Consider the following 24,070-nt stretch of genomic DNA (forward strand, 5'->3'; position numbering starts at 1 on the left):
ATGCCCCGCGTCACCACTTACCAATCCGCTCCTGTTGTGGCGGCTGTCCCATCAGTTTCTACCCCCTTCAACGCTGCTCCAGCTGTCTCCAGTGTCATCTCCCGGAGGGTCCGAGTCGCCGCTGCTCCCTCGGCTGCCGCCGTCGTAACAATTGCCCCTGCCGTGTCACGCATCAGCACCTCCCAGTCGGCTTCCGTTGTCACAACCAACGCTGCCCCAGCTGTCACCAAGGTCCCCCGGTCTTCCCCAGCTACGGCAGCTGTGTCCGACGGCACTACCTACAAGTCGGCCTCAGCTCTAGCCACCGTCCCCCACGCTGCCCCAGTCACCACATACGCCGCTGATCCAGATGTTGCGGCGCTTTACGCCTCCCAAGCTGTTCCCACCACCAACTTCCAGTACGCACGAGCTGTGGCCACCGTTGGCTACACCGCACCGACGTTCGTTACCTATCAGGCCACGTGTAAGTACATTATAGCATTCGCTATAATGGCAAATGACCTGTTAAGTACTTACAAAACTAATGTATCATCCACACTCTGTCTTTTTGCAGAAATGAGTCTACTCTTCAGAAGATACAGTGCGTCGGAAAGAAAAAAGAAGAATGTGTTTAGCTGAGGCTCAGATGTTTAGGTTGTTAAACTAGTTGCAAAATAAATTTTGCTCTCTTGTACAAAAACAGCTCGTTCAAAGCATTACGGATACTGTCCCCTAATATGGTGAAGGAGGGCGTGGTGGGTGCAGCAACGAGTTGTTAGCGATCCAGGTGGACTCCTTGCTCAAACTATCGCCGTTCACCATTAGTTTCCGGATGCCGTGCTTGGAGAAGATTGGAGCAATAAGTATGGTGGATGCTATGATATCACATGTAATGCTCAGTCGGACCTTTACTTCTATGGACATGCAGTACTTGTATTTTATACTGATGTATGTTATATACAATACACAAAACAATTTGGTCAGTTTCTACCGAAGGCCGCCGTAATGACAGCGATGGCAACGTAATTAGCTTGGGGCTTGAACTCTTCGGTCTGTATTCCGCAGGCACGCGAGTGTGACTTGTCTTCGCGACTCGAAACGCAAGTTAACGCTGCTTGACAGAAAGATCAGTGCTTTTGCTACTACCATGTGTCTCACAACATTGGTGTGAATAGCCTGGCTAGTGAGGCTGCAGGTGCCCCAGGGAAGACCTAGACGAAGCCATCAGCATTAGTCAGCACAGAATGAAATATTAGATGCCGTTATCTTCGTGTTTACTGACCAGATCAGAGCGTACGCGACCCAGACAACACACCGACATCCTAAGGCCGGTTGATGGATGTTCCTTGAGGAGATCCTATGAATGTTCCTAAACACTCCTACGCGAGACTCCAGAATACCTCCCTTGTGAAACAGCGAATATATCTCCAACAAAAGTTCTGGTCGGGTCTTTTTCGGACATTATCTGGATGTGGAATGGAGGATATATCGTCAGCTCGGCACGTAAGATGGGTGTTATTAGTCATGCTTGTTGGACCCACATGGTGGCATTTGCATGCAAATGAGTGGAGCAACCATGTAAAACTTACACAGCTTGATTCTAACTTGTATTTGGGCTCCCTAAGTGGATGCACTTTGCGAAGAGTCATCAGGCCCCTAAGAGAAGGAAGAAAGTGATCGAAAAAACAATTAGGAAGCTAAGAAGCAAAACCAAAGTACATTAAACAGACACTGTTGGAAATTAGTATTGAACAACAAAAGCTTAGAACGATGAAATGTAGGCCAGAATGTCGCTGAACATTTTCTTATGTACAAAAATTTTCTTATGTGCAAAAACGGACCAAATAATTTTTTCGACATAAGAAAGATTTTAAAAATTGTGTGTGGAGCTACGTCAATTGTAGTTCTTGTGCTAGATTACTGAACGCGGTGGACATTACTTTCACGTGAAATACAAATGCATACTCGACTAATGAAGGGAACTTTGCTAATGACACTTCTAATTAAATCGCCGCACGTGTTGCAATTTCCAAATTATAGCCAGTGCGTACACAGTGCATATCCACTTAAAATTAATTTTCAGTTTGGCACAGAATACATCGGCCTCCCGTTACTTTTGTGCATTAAGAAAGTGGAGCAGTTAACTTTTACCTTAGGTTTGACGGTGCCTAACTCAAAACTAATGCCATCCTTAGTATTTGTTCCTAGTAATATGCATTACAGACTTGACAGCTACAATTTGCAAATTGCAATATGTGCCATAAAGTAATTCGTTTAGGACCTAGTATTTTTGCCAGTTAGTTGGTTATGCATTTCGATTTATTGGGGAAGTAAAGTCCTCTGCTTCAAGCAATTCAGATCAAGGATTACAATGAAGCTATCTGCCACGGGCAATTTTTGAAAACTTCGTTCTGGAATAAAAAGACATACACCCTGTATAGTTATTCAGTTAAGAAGGAACATACCTAAGAAGAGAATAAAAATAAATATTTCACTGAGCATATGCACTACCAATTTTCACTAAACGCTGTGGTGACTCGATTTCAAGCATCTCGCAATCCAGAAATTAAGAGAGAATTCAGTCTCTATTCGACCATGCTATACATACAACGGAAATATACATATGACCCAATACAGAGCGAATTCCTGAGGTTTAGGTTGCTTACTGATTTTCAAGGTCGCCATCAGCAATGCATCAATGCACAAAAAAAGGCCTTCGGGAGGCATCAGAAATAGAATGAATGAGAGTACATGAGAGCCTGCAACTAAGGGAAACCTCCATCTACAGCGCAACACCTTCAGTTACGTCAAAAGTAGAAAGTAACCAAGACTGTAGAAAACACCACATTCACAGCTGAGTAAACAGCAGCCGCTCCTTTCTTCTCCACTGGAGCGGCTCGCTTGGTGCATGACATTGCAAATTTGTCTATTTCTTTGAGAGCTGCGGTTGCTTGAGATGACACCTGCCAGTCTCTGAGCGTGACTGCAAGTAAAAAAAGTGCAAACATATTTTTGGTGATTTCATCACCGGAACGAAAAGAGTTGTGGTTATAAAGGTAATAGATAAAAGTTCAAAGCAAGGCCAACCCTACAAATTGCTAGACATGTAGCTTTGAGTTAGCGGAAAGGTTCTCAGCCATATGGTATTTGCAGCTAGCAAACAAGACAAATATATAAACCACTCGGACTGAAATATCCCACATCGGTAGGCACATCTGATTTATCTGAATGCTGGGGCAACAAGTTTATCCACCATATTACCTTCCACGGTGGACGCATTGTGATGGAAGCAAAATTTAAAATTCTCGTGTTCACATTTAAGATCACTAGGTGGTTAAAATTATTCTACAGTCGCCCACTACAGCATGACTTATAGAGATTGTTATTTTGCATGTAAAGACATGCACAGAATTTCATTCTAATTCTCCTTATTTGCTGCTACATTGAACTATAATATTGTGCACTACATAACAAACAATACTTCGGCAACGCAATGTGATTCACTGGCGAAAAAATTTGACTGTCACACAATGACGTATTTCCAGTAGATTTCCGCAAACGATTTCAGGTGCAGATATGCGCTCGGCATCTTCAAATCCTCGTTGTGAAGATTCCTGAATGTCAAAAGAGACGTATTCTGCCTCTGACAGCGTTGTTTTAAATACCACTACACTCACTGAGGCCAATGTCGCTTGCCCCTTCTGGCGGAGCATCACAGCAGCCGCACGTCGCTTCAGCATCTTGCCCATACGACGGGATGTGAGGACAACGACGGTTCTTCATCACCACTAGAGGCGTACGAGTCTGGTGCATCTGCTGAAGCTTCTTAAGGTTTTCCAATGGACTAGAACATGTGATTCAAGTCAGTTACTAGCTTACGGTGGACGCGCCGATAAACTGCAGCCGGTGGCAAGGAAGCCATATTGCGCCGCTATACTGACAGCATTTGAACAAATAAACTCAATGACCTATGCGTCTCAAGCGCACAAAACAAATGCAGCAAAAGAAAGCAAAAATTATTCAAGAAAGAGACATAGAATATGAAACACAGGGCAAACATCACTTACTCTTGTTATTTTCAAACGGCAATGCTTCTCGCTTTTCGTGGTCACCGTCAATCGACATCCGCATTGGCTTCCCACTATCGCACTAAGAAAGTACACAGAGCAAAATTAAAGAAGCATAATAGCCAACACGACCACATTGACTCATGAGAAGCTAAGCATGCGTGCAAAAAAAAAAAAAAAAAACGCGAGCAAGAGCATAGAAATTGCGTTTATAGTCACCTTTGCACAATACCAAAGTATGCGCGATACTTCTTGTGACCAAAAAACGGGCAATTTCTTGCTCGGCCTGGCTCGGCCTGGGTTCGCTTCTACGGCAAAAATGATGGCGAAGACATCGTCCTTAGCAAAAGGTAGATATAAACTATAAGCATTTGTGTTAGTAGTCAACTTTCGAACTAGATTTTATGACTAATGCTTTTGTTAATGATAGTGTCATATTTTACGGCCAGCTGCCCTTCTGCTTACCTTACAAAAACAAATCTCGTAGGGTATGATTCTGTAGCTTCCGTCATTCTGCGCATGGCATGTATGCTCTAGAAGCACGGTGGCAGCCAAACGCCAATGCAGGAGTTTAAATAACGTCATGACATTATAAGAACTACATTTGCTGCGCTGAATGTGTATCCACCACTCGGCATTAGCTTCCTCTAGTAGCTAAAACACATCTCAATTGCCCTGCATTTCCTATTTAAATGCGTCAAAATCGATTGCGGTAGCCCGGAACATTCATGTGCAATCCTGCGAAATTTCGCTGTTACATTACTGACAGGGAGGAAATAGGATATTTATAAATTACACAGGAGCAATTGGCCATCAGAGTGTGCATAAGCTGCAAAAGTTATCAATATGTGCAGCGTTTTTGGTTTAGTCGCAAAAAAAAAAAGAACAACGAAATGCACAGCGTATTGGGCCGTTTTGTGCGCGCTTCCAACGTGCTGCCGAGCAAGACATTCCGATAACGTGCACAATCCGCCTTTTTTCACGGCGCTACGGCGCATGCGCCCTGCCCTGGCGGATTAGTCGCGAAACCTTTTGGAAGGGTCGCGCGCGCGGCCGTGCGGCCCCGTCTCGGGGGGAACGTCCCCCGAAAAAAAAAAAAAGAAAAAAATGCGCTCGCACGCGCGCTACTGCAAGTGCAAACTCGTGCTGTGTACCTCGTTGAAACTTCACTCGTACCTCGACGTCGGTGCGGTACCGAAAACGTGCGTAGCGTAATGCTGCAACTCCACTTTAAACAGAAAGCGGTGAGGGCTTCGTCTAGACTGCACAGGGAACCACGTAGTTGCCGCCTTGCATTGATGGCTGTAATAGCAAATTTATCGATAAACCCCTGCGTTACACTTGGACGACACTTAAAAACGCGTTGCTGACGAAGACTTCTTGCAGCGTCGGTCCTCGCTTGCTGGTAGTGGCAGCGTGTGCCCGACTTCACGTACTCGTTCAAGGCGCGGTAACACTGGGTCGATACGAGACCGACAAGACGCGCACGCCTACGATTGGCCGACCATTCAGCACAGTGTCGCTGAGACCGTTTTATCATACCAGGCCTACAAGACGTAACCGACGAGCGCGAGTTGTCGTACTGCGACGGGCTTTCTTGTCGACGGAACCGATAAAATCAGCGTGCCGACTATCATTCGACCGAACCCCGCGCGATCGGCCGTCGAACCGATAACGTGATAGCCGCAATGGCTTCGTTAGTATATATAAATAATCGCAATCAAAGTGAGTCAAGACATGCCTACGAAGTTGAAATGCACAAGATTCGACCCTCTCAATCCATGCACATAAGTTTGAGCCAATGTTGATCCTGTTCAGCGAAGGTTAGGCCTGGCGCCGTCGAGTTCGCGCACCCGCTACCGGCGGACCCGTACTGAAAAGTAAGCAAGTTATAATGAAAGAAACTGCTTTTATAGTCCAATTCTAGCCTTAGCGATTTGAAATAAACTACCATTCGCTTCGATCGCCGCGTACACAATAAGCTGCAAGCGGGGACACAGCGCTGTGCCCAACGCCTGTGCCAACATCTGTATACGTCAGCGTTCCCGTAGGCTGCCGGTCGTATTCGCAACGTAGATGGGTGGGTTTTTACGTGTTGGCATGCTGACACATTTCTTAATTCCTGAGATGTACTCTTTATCTCTGCGTCAAACCAGAAACAAGAGACGGTACATTCGGAACAGCAGCATAAAGAGCCGCTTCGCTCAGTTATATACCAACGGTGTCAGCGATGGCATCCGCGTTTTTGCAGAACACGGCCTTTAAATGAGCGCTTATGCGAGCACAGTTTGCTCTAATAATGCTTTATGACACGCGCAAACTAACTATCGCGAAGTTAAAAAAAAGCGAGAATCAGTAATAAAACAACAGCCCAATATTTGTAACTGGATCACAGCCGCCATTGTTTAAGTGCCTCAGCCGCTCATACTGACTCGTCTGACGATGGAACAACGCGGCTCATATGGGCAAAAATGTGTGTTTTATTCTACGTTTTGGCATTCTTTCATATCAGCGCCTTTTCAGATATGCACCTTTCCCCCATTTTATGACGCTAACAACAATCTGTGGCTGTAGATGCCGATGTAAACAAGTGCATCGCTTTGCTAAATCCGACGCGGAAGGCTGCGCACTCGAAAAATCTTATTTATGCGAAATGTCTAAAGAATGTGTAAAAATAATTACAAAAAAGTGAGGTGCAAGTGCCGGAGTTAGCGCCAAGAAACTCCAAAGCAGCCGCTACGGCAGAGGGAACTCAGCGTGCCTTTATCGGCCGCAGTGTAAACAAAACAGCACACTCAGGCCTGCTCACCCTACATGTATATAGTTGGTGAGTGCTACATGGCTCCCAGGAACGACATGCTGCCCCCCAGAAGCCATTACTAATTATTCGCGATCCACGAAACGCACAACCGATGCGCACTTAACACGGGCGCAGGTTCACAAATCAACCGGCGAAAGCCCCAGCACCCTAACAAAGCGTTTCCAGCGGCGCGCGGCAGAGAGCAGCACAGGAAAATGAAAAAGGCGAATTGTTCATTGTTGGGAAGTTCGCTGAATCCTACGTCCGATGAATGCCTGCGGGACGTCTTTCATAGGACGTGGGGTGTCAGGATATCTTTAGGACGTCCGCTGGATGTTGTTCGTTGTCTGGGGAGAACGCGAGTGTGTTAATAGTGAGCAGTAGGGTGAACTCTGCCCTTGCTACACCACTGACGAGATTTAGCGTTGCGTCGACACCGTTCTTGCACTCAGGGTCACTGCACTCGGGACCTGAGAATGCACTCAGGGTCACTGAAACCCTCTACCTCGTGCGCCTGAAATCCATTGGACCAACACTCACAAGTGACGTCACAAGTGACGTCTGCCCGCTGTGGCGAATTCGCACGTCTGAAGGACATCTGTCTAAATCGCGCAGATCATCCAAGGACGTTCGCGGGACCGCCTCGAGCACGCAAATCGGCTCTCCGAGGGAAGTCTTATGAAAGCCAAAATTGGGCATTTGGGACGTTCGGTGTATAATTATCAATGGACGATAGTATTGCGTCTAAGATGCACGTCCCAAGTCTATGCGGGATGCCTGTGGTACATTTCGTCCCGAAAAATGTCCGAGCTAAGCTTGTGGGAAATTCTTCTTGCGGAAATCGGACGTCCATAGGACGTTCACTGGGCATTTTTGGTTTTTCATTTTTTTTGAATTATATTCACATACTTGATGTCGATACCCTAGGAAAAATACTGGCACGTATCAGTGCCCTTAATAATTTACCACAATTTTCCCACAAAGCAGTTTTGTTTTCGTTTCCGATCAAGTGTATGTGTTATGATGCCGGTGCATTATAACACATTAGAACTTTCCCTCCTCTTGCGAAGCTCCCATGTATACAAGCTCCCACGAGCAAAGAGTAGCAACGTGGTTATTCACCCGTTTCGTGATGGCGTTGCCTTTACCCATTCTCTGTCTCTTCTCTCCTTCCTCTCTACCATTCTATATTTTCTCGGGGCTGCTGCGCGGAAGTGCAAATCTTAAGCACTGCCGCTACGTCAATACTTTCGTGGGGGGGGGGGGGGGGGGGCAGCCTGGCTGTGCTGGAAAGCCTTGGCATGCCGCTCAAAAGGCAACGCCTAAAGCTTGACGCTGTGCCATCGGTCTTCTCAGGAAAACGCAAGACAGAAATGATCATCGGCGCGTTTGAAAACAGGAGGCAAAAAGATGTCGCCACTGTTTTCGTTCACTTGCAGCCTTCTTGAGCAGTGCGAGGGCGTGGCTAGGGCGAGATGCCCGAGGCTGGGCACGAAGGCAGTAATGTCTTTAAAAATGTTGGCAAAGCATAGTAAAACAATACAAGGCTAGTCGGGCAGACAAACACACGCGGCTCTGCTTCTCCACAGGCAAAAAAAAAAAAAACTGGGGAGAACGCCAGACAGGTGATGCCATCTGTCGGGCGGCTGGCGAAGTGGACGTGAGAGTCTCGCAGGTACTGATACCTCACAGCAGTTGCTCACGCCGACGGCATAAACAACTATTCAGTCATCCACGCAGTGCAGAAGTACCCAGCAGCTGCATCGCCTACGAGCGATATTGAAAAAGCAAGTTTACAGAGGAAATGACAAATAATTCTTGCACAAGTGTCTGGTGCAGAGCGAAATCTTCGCTCTACGGTTCGCGACAGCCTGACCGGCACTTCCACGGCCGCCTGCTCTTTTTCGTCGTTTGACGCGGAATTACCCACTTCCCCTTACCCCAGTGAGGATTAGCAGGCTAGAGACACGCTCTCCAGGCCGACCTCTCCTCCCTTCTCTTCATTAAAATCTACTCTCTCTGACGCGGAAGGCTCGTAACTGTAAGCGCTAATAATTCTTGCCAAGTTGGAATGGTCCTCGTCTTGAGACGTTTGCTCATAGCTGGTAGAGACACCAGAACTAGAATCCATGCTCGTGATGGCGGCGTCGGCGCGCTTCGAATCACCGCGGCGGGCCGGCTGGCTATCCGACCAGGGTGTCGTGACGTCACGCCTTCCAACTCGCGCGGATCGGGCGGCGAGGCGCGCACTCACAAAAACCCCAGAAATAAAGTCATCGGATCAAAAATGAGCTAAGTGACTACTTCTTTTCGGTGTAATCACACACTGAGGATTCATTTTCAGCATTTTCGTAAGCTTTTAAGATTTTGTGTCCGTAGCGCTTTAACCAGCGAAACGAACATGCACACAAGGAGGGTTCGTACATAAGGGCATGCTCTTTGAGTGTAGGTATGCGCCTCCGACAATATCGCGTATGAAATAAATGTCGTTCTGTAAGTTAAAGGCGCATTAAAGAAAGCGACATTGACTAAACATTACATCAATGTCGAGAGCCAGAAGAGCCAATGTTAGTGTTTTGTACTGGCGTGATAGTACAAGTGCATTCATTTTTACAGCGAAGCTGTTTAAGCTCTTGGTTAGGCCGCGTACTGGGAACAAAAAAACTGCGCCTGCCGATGACGTCACCACGCGTTGCCTAGCAACCATCTCGTGGAGCGGCGTGAGCTCCACCTCCTCTCCGTGCCGTGCACATGTTGCCTTGACATGGGACGTTAAGGAGAGGGAAGGAGAGCATGCACGCGGCGCACGCTATGCTCGGGAGAGAGAAAGAGAAAATGAGAGCGAGAGAGAGAGAAAGAAATTGTAGCAGCACCAACGAGGCAACGCGCAGAGCTGCTGCCGACGCCGTCCGCGTTTTCCCGCGTTTTCCCGCGTTCGCGCCCAACGCGCACGGTGCTGGTGACTGCAGCCGGCGCCTCTGGCGGCGGATTGACAGGTTTCGACTAGCCATGCCTCGGCAAGTATGCAGGCGCAGCTTGGCCGTGACGTCACCGGCGAGATAAAGCATACAGAAACATACTGATAAAGCACGGAGCCGCCGCGACGGCGGCAGAACTCTCGTTGACTCTGTGGCAACTACATCTAGCCTTTCTTCGGACGACCAAAGAAGATCCGGATACCCAAAGAAGAAGCCGCTCATCTTGAAGCGCATCACGCGTCGAAGCAAGATTCTGCGTGTCGGCGGCGAGCCGATTCAGAATGCAGTGGCTAGCATCCCTTAGCATTTCCTATGAAAACTTAGCCAAGCCTAGTAAAACATTGAAGCAGCTAGGTCGATCACCAGATCCGCTGTTGACTCCAGCCTTGCACCACTATAGTGCAAGCTGCCCACCTTTTTTGTGCCAAGATAGAGGCAGAAAATGTACCAAGATCAATTATTTCTGTAAATAAGTACTAGTAACAACACTCTTGCGGAGCACCCAATATGTGAATCATCGTGGGTTTATTACTACTGGTTCCAGAATCATCCTCCGCCCCAGTTTCGGGCAATAATTAGCCCAGTCGTAAGCTTTAAACGAGGAACTGGCGACCAAACTCCGAAAATGTGGTCGCATGCTAGGCACAGAGAGGACAGAGTCTTAAGCGCATGTTCTGATAACAGAGGGAGCCTGATAGTCTATTTTAATGCGCAGCATGTTTATGCGCTAGAACTATTCGGGTACTTCACGAACGTTTCGGGAACTATACATGCAGATCTATATGTGTATCTATATATGACTGTTACTTTTCTCCAAAGGATCTCATCTATGTCGTCAATCAGACAATTGGGGAATCGGCTGAATACAACGAGCCTCTCCATATGGCCAGTGAGGCCATTTGATTATGTAGAAATATCAGTCGTGATGGTGGCACTGCGCAATGAAAAAGTACAGAAGGCGTACATGAATATCTTGGGAAATATCTATGAAGATTCCGCAGCTACTTTGAATCTCGAGAAGAAAAGAAAATTACCTATCAAGAAAGGGGTCGCGCAAGGAGACACAATCTATCCAGTGCTATTCACTGCATACTTAAAGAAGTATCCAAGCTATTAGACTGGAATACCTTAGGAGTGAGTTTCAACGGCGACTACCTCAACAACCTTCGGTTTGCAGAAGACATTGTCCTATTCAGGAACACTGGGGATGAATTGTGGCAAATAACTGAGAACCTTATCCGAGAAAGGGTAAGAGTAGGGTTGAACAATAATACGCTGAAAACTAACTTTGTATTGTATTCAATAGCCTGGAAAGAGAACAAGAATTCATGATCGCCAGATAACCTGTGCTGTCTAAGGAATCCGTTTATCTAGGTCAATTTTTCGTAAGGGATTCTGATAATGAGAAGAAAATTTACAGCAGAGTAAGAAAATGGTTGGAGGGCATACGGCAGGCATTACCAAACCCTGGCTGGAAGCATACCGCTGCTGTTGAAAAGGAAACTTTGCAATCATTTCATTTTACTGGTGCTAGCACATGGGTCAGCAACTTCGTGGTTAACAAAGAAGCTCGAGAACAAGGTAAGCACAGTGCAAAGAGCGATGTAACGAAAATTGTTAGCCATAACCTGAATTGACAGGAACATAGCGTTGTGGGTCAGGGAGAGAACAGCAGTAGCCGATATTGTGTATGGCCTTAAGAGAACATGGAGCTGGACAAGTCATGTAATGCGTAGGGCAGATAGGCGCTGGACCATTAGAGTTACAGAACTAGTTCCAAAAGAAGCGAAGCACAGTCGAACACTGCACAAAATTAGGTGAGGTGAGGAAATTCAGAAGCATGCATTCGCAAGCGGGAATGAGCGAGCGCATGATAGGGGCAATTGGAGATCGCTGGGAGAGCCTTTAGTCCTGCAGTGGACATGAATATTGTCTGATGATGATGATGTTTCTTGTCGGATATTTAGGGGTCGAATGGGTGGCGCATGGGCTGCTGTGTCGAGGTACCCGTGTTCGAAACCAACCATCGTAACCACTTTGGTCCCTGAGTAGGTGGCAATGTGTACATACGTGCCGCTCTGCAACGCCAACTTGAGTCTCTAGATGCGGGACTGGGTAAGTACTGCTGTTCGAAGAAATTGTTGTAGCCGACTTGAAGTATACTGGCAATGTGTCACTCTGTTAGTGCTGGTCTCGAGTGCACCTTCTTCATGGCAACTGGGTGATTGAGTATGTGTATGTGCCGCTCTAGAATGACTCCGACAGTGAGCGGAATCGAACCCACGTCACAAGGGTTCCTCAATGACCGCAACCCGACAAATTAGCAAGTTGCATCACAAGTGCGCTGAGTATGTGGCGCTTTTCAATTAAGGCCTTTCAGGCAAAAATTTAGCGAGCTGCCCCATGAATGCACTGGAGATGTGTCCCTGTTCAAGGAACCCCTCGCGAAGTTGGCTCACAAAGTATGTGCGATTGAGTGCGCGGCAAGCGAGGGAAGAATTTTAAGAATTCGCTGCCCCTGGAGCACCATGACCCTTGTCTCAGAGGCCACGCGCGGACTTCTCGGCAGTGTCACTAGATGGCTCAGCGTGTCCAGAAAGAAACGCGAGAGAGGAGGCCGGTTCCTGCATGACGCATTTATCTGCGTTCGCAGGCACCGACGCACGATACACTTCAGAGGCAACGGCTGGGAATCTCTGGGGCCACGCTAGATATCGCAGAGAGTTCTTAGTGAAACGCGAAAGAGGAGTCTCGCTGCAGTATACACCTCATACATAACTCGTTTCGATGGTATCACTACGTTGTGTCGTTATAGTGATTCAGTGCTAACGCATTACCATGAACCATCTGTCATCTGATGATGGGTGCGAAGGTGAGTTTTTCATTTTAACAAAGTTTTAATGCTTTCGTAATCTGAGCGTATAGGGGCTAGATTTGTATCTATCTAACCGTCCCCCCTCCCCCCTATGTGGATCACCGAGCAGTCCATGGTTGAATGGGAAACACATCGGGCTGCTGGGCTCAGGAAGCAGGGTTCGGGTCCAACACTCGCACCAACTGGTTTGGCGGAGTAGGTGCAGCTCTTAAGCAAACCTCTTTTGCACCGAAATTGGTTACTGTAAATGCGGGCTGGGTAGGTACCGCTCTTCAATTAAATTCTTTCGCACCGACTTTAAGCACTCTGACTTGGAGCAATCAGCCAGTAGGTGTGACCCGTACTTCTATGAACGTATTTGGCGCCAACTTGGGCAACTAGGTGCACATGTCCTAGGTGTATCCCGCTCTACAATGGCGGAAAAGGTAATTTTAATTTCGCCGATGCTCAGCGCAATCGAAACCACGTCACAAGGCTTCCTCTATACATGTCATTTCATTCTTCTCTAAATTACTTTCTCACGATGAGGGTCCACTGTGCGTAATTGACCTAGATAAATGTACTCCTATTATGCGGACTCTACAGGATGACTAGCGATACTGAATTATTGTTCCCTTGTCATGATATTACACATTATCTTTGTCTTCTGCATATTAATCTTCAACGCAACTCCATCCCTTCCATGAGTAAGGTGTTCAATAATTTGTTGTACTTCGCCCCAAGTGTTGCTGAACTAGACAACGTCATCTGCAAGCTGAAGGTTGCTGAGATTTTCACCATTGATACTCACTCCTGGGCATTTCCAGTCTAATAGCTTGAATACTTCGTATTAGCGTGTAGTGAATACGAACGGATATATTGTGTTTCCTTGTCTCCCCCCTTTCTGAATAGGTAACTTTATACTTTTCTTGGGGATAACCAAGGTATAGGTTCGGAATCTTTGTTCATGTTTTCCAAACTTTTCAAGCATTCCTATTTTGCTTCTTGATTACGCAATGCCTATTTCTATTGAATCAAATTCACTTTCATAATCTATGAAAGCCATATAGAGAGGTTGAGTACTCCGCAGATTTCTCGATTTCCTGATTGATGACATGAATGTGATCCATTATTCAATATGCTATCCTGAAGGCAGCCTCTTCTCTTGGTTGATTGAAGTCATGTGTTTCCCTGATTCTATTGGAAATTAGCTTGAATATTTTACACAATACCGAAAGCAAGCTAATGGGCAGATCTTTCTTCCATTCTTTAACGTCTCCCTTCTTACCCATTAGGATAATGATGGCATTCTTCCCGCGCCCTGGTATACTTGAAGTCGTGAGGCATTGCGTATAAAGGGCCACAAGACTTTCAAGCAGTATGTTTGCTCCATCATTGAGGAAATCGACTTTCTTCGATCTTCGCCTGCCGCTTTTCCCCGGGTCATGCATTGCGAGGTCCTTCTAACTTCATCGCTAGTTGAAGAAGGAGCCTTTATATCCCTTTCATTAGTACGTAGAATGAAGGACGCGTGGCTGCTCTGAGGACTGTACAGCTCAGTATAGAATTATTCTGCTGCTTTTACTACATATATCATCCAAATTGCTGGACATTACCCTACGAATATCTGTCGTCAAATTAGCGAACTTCGTCCGGCGGCGGAAACCGTATAACTGACTTCAAAAAGATAACTGCAGAAGCTTCCTAGTGGGACTTGTCAAATAATGCGGAAGCAATATTTCCAGTCGCTCATCTTGCACACATGCAACGTATGACGGACTGAGTGGCCAAGCTACACACATCACGACACACGGTTTCGAGGATGAGGCAATATGCTTCAACTCTTGCAATGTGCTGTTGCTGTTACCTTACTATGGAACATAATTAGTCGGAATTATCTTTATTGGGAGAAATTAAAGTGTTATCAATTCAGCTCAAGTGTATTCTGAATAAATTTTCATAAACATTAATAATGCTGATTGGGCTCAAGTAATGCAATAAGAACTAATCCTAATTTGAATTAAGTCCTATTTTTACCATGGACTATTCCTGATTGGCATAATTCAACTGATCGGTAATTCATCAAACATAGGATAAATTCTTATTCATTAGGCCAAATAATTTGCCCTAAATAATACTAATCGGCTAAATAAAAATAATAGTTCATAATTTCGTACATTATTTGAAAAATTTATCGCCATTATAGTTTCATACTCTTCATTAGTCTTAAGGAGCCTTATTAATGCCTAATTCGTTTCATCGTAATATTTCTTATTATACTGATATTAACCGTAATCGCTCTTAGTAAATTTTTACTAAACACTACACATAGTGATATACACAATGAAAAAGTGGGGAAAAGCAAGCTCAGGAACAAGTCATTGGCAACTAGGGTATCGATTCGAGGAAGACTAGAGAAGAGATGTTGATAGAATGCCCGCAAAGGAATAGGGTCCGAAAATCAATTCCTTCTTCAGGAAGTCTAGCAACAGGAAGTGGACCTGCAAAGCCCTAATGGTGAAACAAGAGATGACGTAGATTCCATACACTCTGCCGATCCCAGCATAGTGCAGAGTGTAGAAGCTATAGGTAGGGGCAAAGGGCAGTGACTATAGGTTGTTGAGCTCTAGGATTTCTCTCAATTGCAAGAAAGTGAGAGTAAAATTTTTCAAGAAGAAACAGGCCCACTTAGACACAAAAGGAAAAAGCAAACGAGTTCAGACCAGTGCTCGCGAACAAAAATGCAGCTTTTTACTTGGAGATGTATATAACAGAGGTAATGATAGAAACCGAAATAGGCTCATTTCCGAAGCAGCATTTGAGGTAGGAGGTAAGGCACTCCGACGTAGCAAAGGACCCAATATAAGAAACGACCAAGCATGAAAGTGTCTAACTACAACGATGGAATAGAATTCGCTTAACTGTCAAAATTGATCAACAAGAAGCAAGTGATATTAGAAATTATAACGTGAGGAAGATTGAGGAAGCAGCAAAAAATGGCCGCAGCTTGAAATCAGGGAGAAGAAAACTTGGCATAGGAAAAAGCAAAGTGTATGCAGTGAAAGATACGCAGGGTTCTGTTATCAACAGTTTGGATGATACAGTAAAAGCAGTAGAAGAATGCTCAACTGACATGTGCAGCACCCAGAGCAGCTACGCTTACCTTCATTCGACGTACTGATGAGCCGGATGCAGAACCTCCTTATCTAACTAGCGATAAAGTTAGAAGGCCCTTGTAAGTGAGCACGCAGGGAGAAGCGGCAGGAGAAGATAGAATAACAGTCAATTTATTCAAAGATGGATGAGCTATCATGCATGAAAAGCTTGCGGCCATTTATACTCAGTGCTTCATGACAAAAAGTGTAGCAAAGAGCTAGAATCGTGCCAATTGACTATACTAATCCACAAGAAGTGAGACGTTAAAGAACTGAAGAATTATAGGCCCATTACCTTGCTTTCAATATTGTGTAAAATATTCACCAAAATATCCTTCAATTGAATCCGGGCGGCACATAATTTCAATTAACCAAGAGTACAGGCTGACTTCAGGAAGTATTATTCTGCAATGTAGTACATCCGCGTCATCAACCAGCTAATAAAAAAAACAATCCACTTCTCTGCCTTACTTTAATGAATTATGAAAATGCATTTGATTCAGTAGAGACGCTAGCAGTCGTACAGGCGTTACGTAATGAAGGAGTATAAGAGACATACGTGAATAATCTGGGAAATGCAGATTCCACAGCTACCAGACTTATATTCCTTGATATGGTTTTTGTTCGGTTTGTCTTTAGTGATAGGAAGGAATTAAGAGGGTGGCAGCTCCTAGGTTAATTTGGCAGTTTAGATGCTCACTTAACCCAAGGTCACTCAACATTTGTCGCCCGGTTTGTAAAGTACAGTGACCGACACGAAGGAAAAAGAATTGGGAGACGAAAAAACAAAAGCAAAGCGTGGGTGCGAGGATGAGAGCCCCATGTTTTACAAAAGACAATGACGTCGAAGTGCGGCAATCAGGAGGACACGTGGCGAAAGAGAAAAAAAATCAAGGAACAAGGAAGCTATCATGGAAATCCATGGATCTCCGAAACACCAATCATTTAAAGAGGTGGAATCACGAAGACAACCAATCCGCTAAAGATACAAGGGTCAGAGAAGAAGGAAAAGCGATGTGCGGGGTCGGAGGAGTAGTCGCAGGGAAACACCGGAAGAAGGTCGGTCACGAGATCAGGTGTTGAAGACATGCTACCAGTCTGCGGACCCGAGCCACTAAGCTTCACCCATCCGAGTTGACCAGACAGTAAACCGCAAGGCCTGTGAACTCCAGTGCTTGTGAGAAGAAGGCAAGCGGTCGCGCTACAGGCTCGAGATAGCCGACAGGCGCGGCAAGGACGTCACTGCCCACTGCCGAATTCTTTTATCAACTTTGATGCGGGACTGGCGTCTCCTCAACCGGCTGGCGACTACTTCGAACCACCCATCCGCGACGCGTCACTCAACGCCACCATTGCCTTGGTGAGAACTTCACTGCTTACTTATTTTATGTTATTAATTTACACAATAGTGCAGGCAGCAAGGCTGACCAAGCAAGTGAGGGTTTACAAAAGATGGTTTTAGAGCAAAGCTGTTTCGGCTAGGCTCCCATGAAATTTTCATGTGCGCGAGCAAACACTACAGTCTCATGGGCCGATCCCGTAGCCTGTGCAGAAAGGGTCCAAGCGCATTAGCACATACCACTGTGGACTTGGGTGGTGGGCTCCGGGACCTGCCACACGCCCTTCAACTACCCTTGTCATACCTAGGACCCAAGGAGGTCCCAGGCACAAGGGTGAAAACAGCTATAATTGGATCTTAACCCAAAAGACCGACCCGCTTTGGCCATGTCTACGTTTGCACCACCCTCTCTTTATCGGCGTTCCAAGCGCTTGCTTATCTAGTTTCCTTTCCTCCCTCTGTACCGTGGTGGCCGTGCCGTCGGAACGCCAGGCGTGTCCAGTTTCTGCCGGCTCCTCGGGGCTGTCGCCCCGTCGTTCACGCGAATATATATAAACAACCAGAAAAGCAAGTTGCTGTTCGCTTGGCGTTTTGTGCAAGATCTTCATCGGTGGTGTTTGCTGCCCGCCGGCGATGATTTCATTCTGGTCTCTGCTCCGGCCATCGCTCTTTGCAGGCGCATTGTTCCTCGGGAGTCCGGGCTAAATGCGAATATGATGAAATTATTATACTAACAACAGAGACAATACGAGGATGTGTGTGCATACCCATCATCATGATGACAACAGATCAAGCCAATAAATGCGTTCGTGCCTCTGTTCAAAATTCTGTGCCACCTCTGTGTCGTGTGCTAAACAGCTTAGCTGGTCATCCGCCTTCACAGAGTTCAATGGCTTCTTATTTTTTTCAACCATTTTTCAACGGGAACACGAGACAGGCATTCAACAACACTTTCCAGTAAATTATTACGTTCTTCACTCTTAAGAAAAATACAATTTCTCTAAATTTTTTTATTTATTTTTTTTTGCTCGCGAAGTATGAATGAACTTCTTTAGAATAAAAAATACGTGACGACCTGTTTGGTTGACGAGTAACATATGTGGCATTTGCTAAGCCTATTTGGTTAGAAACAACGATTCGAAAAATTCAGCCTCGCTATTTTACGGTACACGTGGAGCGGATCCACTCTTAGTTTGACTAATAAACCAGAAGCTGATGATGACGTTTTTCAATCGGAGCAAATAAACCATGCAGCCAGGCGCTGAATTCTCTCAAGTTTGGCAATTTCCTTGATGATGATCACGACTTCATCGCCTCGCCCACCGTCAGCCAAAGCAGAACAGGTTTAACTTGAACTATCCAGCTTATGCACTTTCTCGATCCGGAATGACACCACATTGCTTGTTTTCGGGTACTGTGTGTTTAATTATCCCTGCTGTTTAATTTCCTTAAGTGTTTATTAACTGTTCTTCCATGCTGTGTGCATTACATAGATTGTGTGTTTTGCTGGGACGAACCGCTTTGTTTGGTGTGGGTACTCTCAGGTTCTGTCTCCAGGGCCCATTTGAAACCCTTACAAGAACCTGCTTCACACCCGGCAATGCTCGTCTGAAGGTGCTTGTAATTTTACACTTGAAGATATCGACTGGATGTGGCAGTTTATTCACTGCTCCTGGGAGCTGGTGGCATAATAGTCTAGTGGGGTATAGTTTCTCAGTCCGTCTCTAGGTTGCTTATTAGCGTGCTCGGGAGACTGTTGTAGGATTAGTGCTATATACAATTTTGCATTTACAATGGCATTTGCGATTTACTGCCACTTCCGCCTAGGAATTCCTTCTTTAGAAAGTGAAATATTTCACATCACGCAATCGATGCTGCTGATATAGAGAGTCACGTGTTTCATGACAATGTCGACAATTTCTAAAATCACAAGTCATCAAAGTGCTGCTTAAAACACTCGTTTTTGTCTCTATAATATTATATTCCGTGCCTGGATGACATGTATGGAAATATAAATGCACTATTAGAGGAATACGGAATTTTTCTTCTCGAGATCAACGTCATTTAGACACATAGCAATACCTCTCATGAGTTGTAGGTGCGATTAAGACTATATCGACAAAATAGGTGGAATATGGACCTGTAAGAAAGCTAGTTATTATAAAAGGTGGCAACTTACAGCTGCCTCTCTTTTGTTTTACCCTTGTGATTTCCTGCATCTTGTAGGAAAGGACAAACTTCGTGTCGTTGGTCGGAGATCGCAACAGACCATTTTACATCGCATGCTACAACTAATGGTCGCGCCTTTAGCTAAAGAAATGATAAGAAAAGCGCCTGCTCAGTGGAAATTGGTTTTGGTGTCGTGTAATGCACGCAGCTCTTGTACGAAATGTGGCTTGAACGGAATTTCTCTCTACCATTGTTGCACAATAAAATCTGCTAAAAATAATGGACTGTCGGCCATTCTACTTTTTGGTCTCGCGTCATAATTCTTGATACCCCAGTGAAGTTTAAACAAGAGGTTGTTCATAAAAAATAATAAAACACGCAGGATGGATGAATATGGTTCGGATGATTGTCTAATCCTTAAGTTCTCCCGCAAATTTTCTTTTACAGAACTATGTGCAAATGTATAATGGCATAACAAACCATAACTTCTCAACATGATGTATATCAGGAACCTCAGTGTTTCCTAGTATACCAGGCAATTATAGTGCACCATGTAGTTAATCATCCTCATCATCATACATAGTGAACAGCACAAATTGTGCAATTGGTTGAAAACTTCTTAACTAATGTAAAGCCCTTACACGAAGTTCTGAGTCGACAGTTCTTGTTCACAAACGACTAAGCATGGACTAACATTGCCAATCTTTTCTTTTGGGCATATTTCTTATAGTTCAAAGGATAAATCAATAAAGTATCCCCAAGAATGTAAGCTGCTCCCCTATCCAGCGAATGCCAGTCACACATTCCCGAAAGCTCTTTCACTGACATAATGTGCGCATCAGCTAGCGTTAGGCAAGCTGATCAAAGAAAACATTATCGGAAAAACACAATGCAAGAAAGGATTATAAGACCTACGGTGCTCGGTCGCAAGAGGTCTGAATACCCAACAAGGTAGGTCTTAAGCTCATAGTTTGCACCATACTTTTAAGCCATTTCTTTTGTTTTAACCGCTTGGCTAATGTTAATTATGGCACCTTATAGACGGGAGGCGAAAAAGAACATGCATTTCCGGCGCACTTCCTCTCTCTAAGCATCGCAGTGTTACAGCATACGCTCGTTACGGGCTGCTAATGCAATATAGCGTTGAAAGTTGCATAGCGAATTCGACCGTAGGTGTTATCGATACCCGTTTACACAACAGCACGCGTAAACCATTCGCTCTAATTTATATCCTTGCGCAGAAAAAAAAAAGCGTATGCCGGAGACACACAGCGGGACGTACCAGGCGCACTCTTTCACTTTCCGCAAGATCAACGATATCTGGCGGACGCGCAGCTGCCCGATACAAGTCACTCGTGCAGTGCGAGCGGCCGTATCGCAGCCCTCGCACCATCGCCGTATTCTATGCTAATTACCGTGCTCACTGACCTTCAGTGGACTTCTTGCCTCCTCACCTTTGCCTTCGGGGGGGATATAAGATAGATTGGAGTCGACGAGAGTGGCGAAAGGGCTCAAAAAGGAGGGCAGGAGAAGGGGTCAGTGGCTTAAGATCAGAAAATAGGATAGGTCTAAAAACGCCAATCGGCATTCTCTCTGCAGAATGCAACGTTCAGTGTGCTCTTAGTGAGTGTAACGTTAAGTGAGTTGAAACAGATCTGTGGTTCTATCTGCATGCACTGAGCTACAATTGATATTATGCCAAGAGGTTTTTAGTACAGCGCTCCCTCACTGAATCATTATCCTTCCCGCTAACATTCTCTCTTCTCATGTCGGGTATATAAGCGGGTTGAAGACCGGGCAACTTCAGTAGCTCTTGGCTAGTAATGGTGCTACTGCCCCAACCATGGTAAGCGCGCGCCGCCTCGAGCTTTTCATCTAGGTTCGGTTCAAGGCGTTTAATGCACAGTCATTCTAGTGTTAGTTTGGAACGGACATCCGTCTAAACATGGAAGCAGCAATTTCTTTGTTGACAGAATGAGCATAAATGTGGAGAAACACAAGTCCCTGCGTTTGTTTCTCCATTTGTCATACTTCTACTTAATCACTTCTCTTCTTCATAGAAGACCATCTAGAAAGAACCTTATGAGGACCAGTAAATCAACTTACTGAGCGAACTAAATTTGGCGCAAAACCGCTTTTCCGTTAATTTTGATTGGCTATCGAAGGGAAAAACTTTATGACTTCAGGAGTAGAACTCTTTCCTCTGCTTTCTTTCAATATAATTCAGAACGCAGGCCATTAGAATATTAAAAGGGATAATTGTTTTCGGAGAAAGCCGTAAGAGATGGCTGTGTTACAAAAGGCACTATCCTTACACAAACAGATTTCATTGGACACTGAACAGCAAAATTAGACCTCGGATATGATTTCTACCATTTGGGAGAGCTCGCGACAATTCTTCACTTCAAAAGCTTCTGCCAGTTTCGCCTCCGACTAAATCTCCCCGTGTTTTAACCATCGTGTCAACACAATAAAGTTACCGCAGTTCTAAATCCCAGAAACGCTATGATCAATAATATTATGACACGACTACTAACCAACCAGTCCACTTACATTAGTGAATATAAACAGTTCCCTGCTTCAATCAACTCAAGTTTGATTGCAAAAGCATTATTGCCCCATTACGCGAAAATCTGTCGGCATCGTGGTGACCTGGAGATGGTACCAAAAATGACCGATGGCGCAAAGAGTAAAAACACGTCAAACAATTATCCCATTTACTTCAAACTTCTCTGGGAGGTTCCTGGAAATAAAGTAAAGTAATGGCTTCGAAAAGAAAATTTGGTACATTTTGGCCTGAGTGGTTAGCGTAGCCAGGCTCCGGGGTCCGAGACGAGCCCGTGTCTCAGACGCCGTGGCGGCTCCACGGTTCTGACTGACTAAAGGTGGTGCTGGTGCGTGCATTAACGCCCGTAGAGAGATTGACGCTGTACGAACGCAGGCAACTCGTCAGCAAATCGCCCAAAACGTGCGCTTTTACTTACATTTCGCCAAAACAATTATAATGCTTGCGCATTCTAGTCCCTAAGTGGTGTTAAGTGTTCCTGCCGAATTATTATTCAGTAAACTTATGTGCGCCTGAAGCATCCCCCGTGGCATACAAGTATGTGTAGCTTACCAATAAAATGTCTTTCACAAAACTAACAAGCGTCAATATATTCAGGAAAATGTCCACGCAATTCACAGTCATTTATTGGGAATTATTCATTACAGTTCCGTGCCTGCATCATCCTGACCCTGGCCTCCAGCGCCTTTGCTGGATACGTTCACCGGCCGTACAGCCTTGGCAGCGACGCAGGCCTCGGGAGTCATGTTGCCATAAACAGCGGTGTTGGCCTCAGCAGCTACGGTCTTAGCAACGGAATCGGCTACTCCGGCCTCACAGGCTTCGGTGTCGGCCACGGCCTGGCCTACGGACCAGCCGCCAGCTACGCCGTTGCTGCCCCAGCTATTGGTCGTACAGCCTCTACTTACGGTGCTGCTCAAGGAGTAACCGTTGTTAACTCAGCCCCAGCTGTCACTAACTACGCCGCTGCTCCAGCCGTGTCCAGCTTCCCAACCTACCACTCTGCTCCAGCTGTCGCGACCTACGCTGCTCCAGATGTCTCCCGTATCAACTCACGGAGCGTTCGAGTCGCCCCTGCTGTCTCAGCTGCAGCCACCGCGACGACTGCCCCTGAAGTTTCACGCGGTAACGCCTCGATGTCGGATCCAGTTGCGACTGCTAGCGCTGCCCCAGCTGTCACCAAGGTCGTCCGGTCTGCCCCAGCTGTCGCCGCTATTCCAGCTTTGTCCTACGTGACTACCTACAAGTCGCCCCCATTTGCGGCCACCGCCATCCACGCTGCCCCATTAACCCCCTACTTTGCTGACCCACCTGTCGCTGCCATTTACCCCCCTCCATCTGTTGGTGCCACCAGCGTCCACTACGCACGAGCTGTGCCTACCATCGCCCACGCTGCCCCAGTCACAACCTGCGCCGCTCAACCAGCTGTCGCTGCCATTTACGCCCCCCCAGTGGTTGCCACCACGAACGTCCACTACGCACCAGCTGTGGCCACCGTTGGCTACACTGCACCTGCCTTCGCTGGCTACCAGGCCGCCCCAATCTACGGCTACGGTCTTGGAAACCTCGGTTACGGCGCTGGCAACTACGGCCTCGGCCTCAGAGTTGTCTACGGCCGGAACTACGACTATGGTCTTGGAAATTCCTTCTACTACAACAACCTATTCAGCAGGAAGATGTGTAAGTACATTACAGCATTCTCTTTAACAGTAAATTACACGTTTATTACTTAAAAAACTAATGTCTCATCCGTACTCTTTGTTATCTTGCAGAAAACAGTCCCCTCTTCACAAGAGATGCTGCGTCGAAAAGAAAAAGAAGCGTATCTTGAGCCTAGGCTCATTTATTTAGGTTGTTAAACATAGTTGCAAAATAAAATTTTCCTGTTGTACAAAAAGAGCTCCTTCAAAGCATTGTGATTACTGTGCCCTTATTTTAGTGAACGATTTCACTATGGGTGCCCCATGGAGCTATTAGCGATCCATCTGGACGCATTGCTCAAACTATCCCCGTTTACCTTTCCTTTCCGGCTACTCTGCTTGGAGAACATTGGAGCAAGAGGTATGATGGATACTATGATTTCATTTATATGCTCGCTCGGACCTTTAATTATCAGGACATGAAACGCTGCTCTCTCCTCGCTCAGCTATCTCTGGTGTAATA

At 45.8% G+C, this 24,070-nt stretch overlaps 1 protein-coding gene across 1 annotated transcript; it reads left to right on the plus strand.

Moving 5' to 3' along the window:
- Positions 1-23,769, plus strand: LOC119444868 (calphotin-like). The gene is made up of 3 exons (XM_037709209.2): positions 1-420; positions 22,555-23,587; positions 23,680-23,769. Coding segments are annotated over exons 1-3 (1,455 nt in total). The 3' UTR covers positions 23,682-23,769.
- Positions 23,770-24,070: the final 301 nt, after the last annotated feature.

The sequence above is a fragment of the Dermacentor silvarum genome, chromosome 3 (assembly GCF_013339745.2).
Source record: "Dermacentor silvarum isolate Dsil-2018 chromosome 3, BIME_Dsil_1.4, whole genome shotgun sequence".
Lineage (NCBI taxonomy): Eukaryota > Metazoa > Arthropoda > Arachnida > Ixodida > Ixodidae > Dermacentor > Dermacentor silvarum.

Coding starts and splice junctions, on each gene's coding strand:
- LOC119444868 (XM_037709209.2), top strand. CDS start 1: ATGCCCCGCGTCACCACTTACCAATCCGCTCCTGTTGTGGCGGCTGTC. Junction 421..22,554: donor ACGCACGAGCTGTGGCCACC/GTTGGCTACACC, acceptor TATTCATTACAG/TTCCGTGCCTGCATCATCCT.